This window comes from Centrocercus urophasianus, unplaced genomic scaffold, assembly GCF_019232065.1.
Source record: "Centrocercus urophasianus isolate 14NV4802_14NV808 unplaced genomic scaffold, USGS_Curo_1.0 seq_33, whole genome shotgun sequence".
Classification (NCBI taxonomy): domain Eukaryota; kingdom Metazoa; phylum Chordata; class Aves; order Galliformes; family Phasianidae; genus Centrocercus; species Centrocercus urophasianus.
The window spans coordinates 467183-475625 of NW_024884900.1; the positions used below are offsets into that span (position 1 = coordinate 467183).

Genomic DNA, 8443 nt, shown 5'->3' on the forward strand with positions numbered 1-8443 from the left:
AACACCTTTTTCCTTCCCTCAGCCACCACTTGGTAGCCCGAGTGTATGAGAGCAAAGCAGAATTCCGGTCAGCACTGCAGCACGAGAAGGAAGGCTACACAATCTACAAAAACCAGGTGAGGAGCCTCGTGCTGCTTGTGTGGTGTTTTCCTGCTAGAAGCAAGGACTGACTGCAAACCAATGCCACAGCCTGAGCTCAGGGAGGCCTTTCTCATAAACAGCTCTGGCGGGTGCCAAGGACCCTTCTTTTGAAGGATGGGGCAGAATTGCTGTCCTGGTGGTGATGCCAAAAGTCTGTGCTGCAAGTTTGTTCCTGCTGTACCCATCACTGGACAGAACTTCTGGTAGTGGCTGAGCCCCATGTTCTGGCAGGGTATGGCAAGAGCTGGTTGATTGTTCCCACTGTGCATCAGCTCTCTTAATGCCGGCCCCAAACTAGTTTGGTTGTTGAGCTGTTCTGTGGGCAGTTCCCTCTCCTGCTTGGAGCCTTCGGTGATGCACAGTGAAACTTCTGCATCAGCCTGGGTCTGTCCGAACACGTCTGCAGCTGCACGCTGTGATTCAGTACTGGTGCTGAAAGCACAGCCTGGTGGAGGGGGTGCCTCTCGCCCTGCTGACATGCTTCTACTTGATGGAAAGGTGTAATTTTGACAACAAGGTTCCTACGCAAATGATTTTTAGTTTTGTTTTTAAATGCATGTAGTTCTGATAGCTTTCTGTAGGGATGCTGAGATGGCAAAGACAGGAGGAGTGCATCCTAGTTTGAGTCCTGTTCTGATTTGTATTGCATTCTTTTTTCCTTCTTTTTCTGATTAGCTTGGAGAACACCATGAGAAGACCAAAGAGAGCTCAGAGTACTTGAAATACCTGACCCAGCAAGCTGTCGCTCTTCAACGCACAATGAATGAGATCTACAAGAACGGCTCCAACGCTAACATCATGCCACTCAAGGTAACCTCATGCGACGAGAGCAATTGAGAACACTTGCTGTGGAGGCATGTTGGTATGCTGGTGTTACTCAATGCAGTCTTATGCCTGTGCAGAGCAGGAACAGCTGTGCCAGTTCAGACACTTAGAGCAGGAGGTCCCTGCAAAGGCAGAGGGTCAGACACAATGAAGTGCTGTCAGGACTAAGTATTTGCCTACTCTGTTTCTGTGTACAGCTCTTCTGAGCTCAAGCAAGTGAGCAAAGCTGACTGCTTTGCAAGGGGCACCCAGGGGAATCCGACAGCCCACGCCGGGCGCTGTAGCGTGGGAGCCTGGAGCATCTGCACCCAAAGTGCCGCTGCTCTGACTCACAGGCTGCAGGCAGGTTGCTCAATTAGAAAACTCTTTGGTTTCCTCATCCAATTTGAGGGGGGAAAAGAAAAAGGCTGACGTCTTCCCCCAGGTGCATTGTTCTCCTTCCGAGGACATTGTGATGAGCGGAGGCTGGGCAGCAGAGCAGAGCCGGGGGGGCTGCCTTGCCTTGACTTCCACGCAGCAGGAACTGACTGCCCTTATCTGCAGTGCACCTGGCAGGTCCCACCAGCCTGTGTGGTGTTTCCTAGGGGAATGTGCAGTGACTTTTGGGGTGGGTGCTCTCCCTGCTGTGCTGTACATGAGTGGCTGCTGGAGCTCTGCAGGGCTGAGAGTGGGGCTTCCTGCTGCACAGTAACTCCCAGTAGAAAGGCAAAGCAGGATAAATCCCATGGGGGTGGTTGGGTTTTCTTCTTACTGTGTGGAACTGGGTAGACAAGTGAGGAGTTTATGGCAGAATGATTTGAGCTTAAGTACCTTGAATTGGGTAAATGGTCATGTCTAAGAGATGGTATTTGAGTGGGAGGCTCAAATCCTTTAAATAGGAATGGATGCCTCGTTATGATGCTTGGAGGGGGGGGAAAAAGCAGGAAAGTGAAGTTGTTTGATTTCACAGTTGATGCAGCACGACAGCCCAAGAAGTAGCAGTGCTACTGAGAGACAATCTATCCTAGAAATTCATTTCTACCCTCGTCAGAGTGTTCAACTGTAGCTGTGTCCCAGGGCTATTTGTGGTTGTGCACAGAGGCACAGGTGCTCTGTAACCACAAAGTGCTGTGGGACTTTTGTCCCAAAACCACGGTAAGGGAATTATTCTTTGCCTGGGGCAAGGATGATGTATGTGCAGAGAGACATGAGAGGCACTGTTTTTGAAACCAATTATCTGAGACTGCCCTTGTGATGGACTGACTGCCCACACTGTGAGCTTGTTCCTCTGTTGATGTGCGAGTAAGTAAATCCCTAATGCCACGTGCTGTAAGAGGGGCTCTGAACTCGTAGAAGTTGTTACCCTAAGTGCTGGAAATCTAAACTTGCCTCTTTTTAACTCAGGGCTGTGGAGAGGTACAAAAACAAGTGCTGTGCCACTTCACAACTATGAGGCGGCCACGGGAGCTGTCTGTACGCACTGCCTCTTCTAGAGGGAGAAGGAAGGTTGTTGCTCAGTCAAGATATGCTCAGGAGCTCTGTGTTGTTCTGTCTGAATTTTGACTTCTAACCCTTTTTTTCTGTCTCATGCCATAGTTCACAGCTCCCAATATGACCAGTGTCCTGGAGCAGCTGAACATTATTAATGGAATTCTCTTCATTCCGCTAAGGTAGAGTGTCCTAACTCACAGCTTTACCAATCAGGCATTCTTTGTGTGCAGTCTTTGTGCCATGGCATAAATACCATGAGATGGTATAAACCCAGTGCTTCCCTTTACCTTGAGAGTCATTCTGACCCAAGATGTAGTTTCCAGAGGTTAGGTACCTCTTGCTTCAAGGTGACCCAGTCCCCTGAAGTGATCTGCTGTCATCAAACCTAAAATCCAGACCTGCTCCATGCATCTTAAGGAAATTGGGCAGACTTCCTTGAGAACTGATGTGCCCATCAGTGGCCAAGACCACAGTGTGCAGCTCTGCCCATGGGTTGCTCACAGAGCCCATTGGAGCTGTTCTCAGCCTGTCTCCCTGGCAGTGAAAGGGTTCTTCTGTTCAGCTCCGTTTGAAAAGCAGGAGGTCACTGCCCATAGGAAATGAAGTGAGTGACTCTGCCAGCTGTAGCAAGCAGCAGGGGCTGCCTTTGTCCCTGTGTTTCACTCCATTCCTAAATCTGGTCTAACATTAGTTACCGTTCCTGGTTTTCCCACTCAGCCAAAAAGACTTGGAGAACCTTAAAGCAGAGGTGCAGAGACGCCAGCAGCTCCAAGAAAGCATGAAAAGTGGCGAACAGCTGGAACCAGAGGACAGAGCCGGGGAGGATAAAGAAGCGGAGCCAAGCATGCCTTCTGCTGCCATCCCCTTAACACAGAGCCCTGCTTAATGTGTACCTCGCTTAAAAAAGTTAAACCACCCTTTTCTGAATCTGAACCAGGGTCTTGGACTCCCCTGGAGCAGCTCCTTTTTTTTTTTTTTTTTTTGACAATGTTATTGCACTGGTACAATTAATACACAATGCAAAGAACTAATCTGAGAAATGTAATCTGTCTGACCGAGCTTGTATCTGCCACGCAGAGGGGGCAGGGGCCAGGATGCAGCAGCATACGAAAGACCCATCCTTGGTGAGCACAGCCAGAGGCTGTTGTGCCTGTGTGTGTGTACGTGTGTGTGTGCACATATCATCAGTTATTTCTACTCTGTACATATGAATTCCAAATGAACTGTCTTGAGCTATATAACATTTCTCAGGTCATTTTTATGTTGACTAAGTACTCAGCTTTGCTAAAAACCAGTACAAAAAAGCCCCTAACCACTCCTCAGCATTCTTGTAAAATGTGGATTTCCAAGCCAAGAGATTCATTTCCCCTCACTCCTTGTCCCAATTTGTGCTAAGAAAAATGAAGCAGCCATATTTGTATCATTGAGATGACTAAAGCCTGTAATGTGAGTAAGTGGGGAATGTACAGCATTTTCTACATCAGGATCTAGAGCCATTGGATTCCTTTAACCATTTTTTCTACTTTTGGTTGGCAGTTTGGCAGGTCAGGGTTGTTTTTTTTTCTTTTTTTTTTTTTTTTTGTAACATTCATGTTCTAATTGTCAAGATACAGAGATAAATATATATATATATAAATATATATAAATATATATATATTACTCACAGTTCCACCTCTGCTCTGCTTGCAGCTGAGTAACAGGATACTGTACCCAAAGAGTGAGGGCTGGGTCTTGATGTTCAAAGCGCACAAACTTCCATTCCAGCGGAAACCCAAGTGCCTGGGAGAGACTGGTAATGGCAGCATCCAAGGTCTGAGTGAGGAGCTAACAGAGGGGAGAACAGGGGAGGAGAAGTCAGAAATGGGGACTTGATCTTATCTGAAATAGCCGTAACTCAGAGCTCATCGCTGTTAACCCCACTGCCAAATGTAACTGAATTGGAATCACAAGTGTCGCACAGCCTGAAATTGCTGGGCTTTGGGGTGGGGCAGCGGTCTCTCCCAGCACTGAAACCTGTGGCCATTATGTTGGTAATGAGTATCTTTGCACACTGGGTTTGAGATTGTCCCCAGGGGAGTTTCCATTGCTGGCAATGGATGTTGCTTTTAAATGAGTATGTCTGTATTTCCCTCTGCACCACGCACATCCCATCGTCACTCTCGATGCAGGCTCCCGGCAGCGCCGGTCCCGCAGCAGGTCAGAGTTCACCTCTGCAGGCCCTGGGGTGCCGACGGAGCAGAATGTCCTTTTTTCCCCAACGGATCGAGCTGTAGAGCAACTTGTGGTTGCTAACGCACCCTGCACTGTGCTGGCAGAGGAGCCCAGGCTCTCATTCTGTCTGTCACAGCTAAGTACTCTGTGCTAATTTGCATCGCTTCTTTTACTGACCTTCTGGAGAAACAAGTGCTGTCACTGTGCTCTGTACCTCGGGTTCCTGTACAGCACGGCAGGTATTTGTGAGGGGAGCAAGGCAAGGTGGGCGCAGCGCTGAGGCATTAGGGGTGAAGCAGGAGGAGGCTTCTGCAAAAGAACTTGCTCCTATAGGAAAAATCTGAGTTCCATGGAAAGCAATCAATAAATGACTACAGTGCATCTTTCCTACAAGAATCTTCTTTCACTAGTGTGTTTTAGTCCATTAAAAGCTTTTGAAACTAATCTGAACGCTATCGGTTTCTTTGCCATCCCGGAGCTGGATAACGGCCTGCCCGCTGGCAGCAGCTCGTGGTTGCAGCGCAGCCCTCTCCTGCAATGCATCACTTTTTTCTCCTGAGCCCCTTTTGTACCAATCAGGAGACGAAGGGAAAGAGGGAATTCTTCCCCATCCCACGCCTGGCAGCCACACACGGCGATGTGCCTCGTGGTGCCTCTGGGCTGACACATCTCTGCTCCTTGGGGCTCCCCCCAGCGCTGCCCTCGCAGCCCTCAGCTTGCACAGAACGAAGCTGCAGGGCGCTGCGTTCGCTCTCCCCGCAGTGAGGTCAGCACTTCTTTGTGCTTCTGTCAGTGACAAAACGCGCCCACTGCCCTTCGCTACTGACCATTTGTAGGCAGCACTCGAGCCAAGGAGAGCAGCGCAGCGGGAAAAGCACGCAGCGGCTGCAGCTCAGCAGCAGGGCCGCCCCGCGCCGCCGCCTCAGCCGCGCTCACAGCGCTTTCCTGAACACCGGCAAGGAAAGCTGCAGGGGCCGCACGCTGAGCCCCATCGCTGCTGTGCGCCGGGCGGGAGCAGGAGCCCAGCCATGCTCAGCATGAAAGCCAGCAGCGCTGCTGACCACCCATGAAAGCAGCTTCCGAAGTCAGCGTCCATCCTCACAACACCTGACTGCGGCGCTCGGCAGCAGAGCCCTGGCACAGCGCTGCGCGCCCACCGCCTGCAGCACCGCCTGCAGCACCGCCTGGGCTGAAGCAGGGCAGCAGAGCGGGTGTGCAGCAGCAGCATTAGTTCAACATTCTAACTTCTGCATCCAAGGACACGAAAACACATCTAGTTTTATATGCATTTAATAGTTTACCAATTGGTACAATAAGATTTTTTTAATATGCAGAAAACATGAATAAATTTTGTTTTACACAGTCTGAGAGCAACAAACCTTACTGTAAAACACAGAGCAGTATTATATACATTCCTTTACTATTTTTCGTTGTTTTTTTTTTTTAAATCGTGTCAATATCTTTAGTTAACTCCTACAGTCTGGGAACTGTTTTCTCCAATTGCAACCTGTAACATCATCTTTATGGAAAAAAATCAGCGTTTGCCTTCAGGCCAATGTCAGGACCAGCTCCTAAGTGTCGCTAAGTTATCTTCAGGGTGAGTCTGGGGAAGCCTGAGCGCCAGGCAGGACAAAAAGCAGCTACTTACGTGACACAGTGAAAAGATAGAAAGGCCAGTTGAGCCCAGGTGTGACTCGGACATCCACCCCAACCTTCCCCACTCCTAACATCTTTATCCCTACCAGTTTATGCACGCATTCTTCGCTAGAAGATTCTATTGACTTCTTTTTTTAAATGCACTGGACTTAATGTACAGTTGGACAGCAAATAACTCATTCTAAGTGCATTTTTCCTTCACTCAACTTAGTATCTTTTCTTTATATTCAAATCATTAAAAGGATTATCAAGCCACCACTGTCTACAGAAAAGGAAAAAAAAGGAACAAAGTCTCTTTTTCTTTTAAATAGCTTTCACGCGAGGCAAAACCTATTTAAGAGTGCTAGTGTCAGGCAGCTCACGTAAAGACAGGGGAGCGCAGAGCAGCAGTGCTGACGGCAGGAGACGCGGTGCGACGGCAGCCACAGCTCCCCAGCACCACGCAGCCCAGCACGGCCCACTGAGCTCCGGCTGCCTCTGCTCGGTGCCCGGGCGCACCATTGGTCACACCACACACAAAAGCAGGACGGTTTTCTTAAGTCTTCTAAAGTGCAAGATGCGATAAAACATCACCTCCAGATCACGTCTGAACCACAATAAACGTTGCACTTTCGAGAACACATCTAAGACTTCCTGGGCACGTTACACGAGTGTGGCACTGGAATGTCTGTCTGTTAAGCCAAGCAGCAGTCTGTACGGTCTGTGTGCAGCATGGTTTGGATGCAGGTGTTTTTTAAGCAATGCCGATTTTAGAACAGAGTGACAAAGTAGCAGTGAACCTCTTCAACTCCCAACAGTTTGCAAACCAGACCAGTAGCCTCGGCATATCACAGGAAAGGCACAGCATCAGGCAGCTGACAGAACACCGCAAACAGTGGAAAAGTTCACCACAGCGTAACACCACGGAGCAACACTGCAGAAGAGCCTCACAACCCCACCTCCTGCCTTGTGGGCTCGGGTTTTGTTTTTGTCTAAACAGGGCTTTCACTTTTGATCCGTTCAGGACCATCCCTGAGATTATTCACTGCTCATTAAAGGAGAAGGCTGCAAATTGCATTGCAGAAATACAGGGCGCTTCGCACAAGCAATTAAACGCTGCTTTACGTTCGTTAGTTCTTTCCTCCTGCAAACAGCCCTATGCTACAGCGAAAAACGCAGCAGGCAGTTTCCACTTAATAGGTACCTTTAGTTTCTCAGTCATGTTTATGAATTATGTACACAAGTGTGGTTTTCATACTTCAATCAAGTTTCTGGGCTCTACCGGGAGCTGAACTGACCGACTCCTTCACCACTGCAGTGCGCTGAGGAACTTTAAGATGCGCTGCTGTGTATCTGAGTTCCTGAACAGCACACAGCTGCAAATTCTTCCAGTCAGCGCAGATAATGAAGATAAAAATGCTTTATCTCTGCATGCCTAATGCAGGAACACACACTGGGAAAGACATAAGCCACTGGATTTGAGAGGATTGCCTGAATCTTACACTGGCTCCAAACCCCACACATCAGAGCCCCATTTCCTCACCACTTCCAGGGGCAGCTCTGCACAGCAGCAAACTGGGCTCTGCCTGCACACCACGGGTCCTCCTGGGGCAACTGTAGGAAATCAACACCGCATCCCGCACACCTTGGACTGTTACTTTTAAAAGGGACAGTTTTAAAAGCCATGTATTAAACAACATGAGTAAAAAAGCACAACTTCACCTGTTAAAATGTCAGACCAGTATTTCATCATAGTGGAAATTTTAAAGGGACGTTTTAAAAGACGTGGTTAGTTCAGTAAGTACGGGAGTTCTTAGTTCTCTCTAATGGAATTTGTCACTGAATGCTGATTAAAACATTAATTTGTATTTTCTTTCACTTCAACCAAAGTATGTAACTCCAGGGATATGCAAATTAAAAACTGACTCTACCCGACAAGGCAAAACACCAACGACCAAGCTGGGCTGCTTTTTGTAGATAGGATTTGGTTTCTAGTTGCTCACTTGACAGCATTATTCCCCCAGCCGGGCTCCGTTTTGCTGACGGCACTTCCAGTATCAATTTGTATCTGCCATTACAATCCGATGCTCAAGGTATTTAGTGCTTTCTTTAAAGCCTTCCAATACCATACCCAGAGATATTTCTTCATACGCAAGCCACA

At 48.4% G+C, this 8443-nt stretch overlaps 1 protein-coding gene across 3 annotated transcripts in view; it reads left to right on the plus strand.

Annotated features, from left to right (window-relative positions):
* Positions 1 to 3481, plus strand: part of CLUH (clustered mitochondria homolog) — a 30787-nt gene extending 27306 nt beyond the window's left edge. For all 3 annotated transcript variants that reach the window (XM_042830013.1, XM_042830014.1, XM_042830012.1), the window contains exons 23-26: positions 23 to 116; positions 817 to 951; positions 2542 to 2615; positions 3154 to 3481. In XM_042830013.1, the coding sequence (XP_042685947.1) occupies positions 23 to 116; positions 817 to 951; positions 2542 to 2615; positions 3154 to 3322 (472 nt within the window). In that variant the 3' untranslated portion in view covers positions 3323 to 3481. The remainder of the gene's footprint in view (positions 1 to 22; positions 117 to 816; positions 952 to 2541; positions 2616 to 3153) is intronic.
* The last annotated feature ends 4962 nt before the right edge of the window (positions 3482 to 8443 follow it).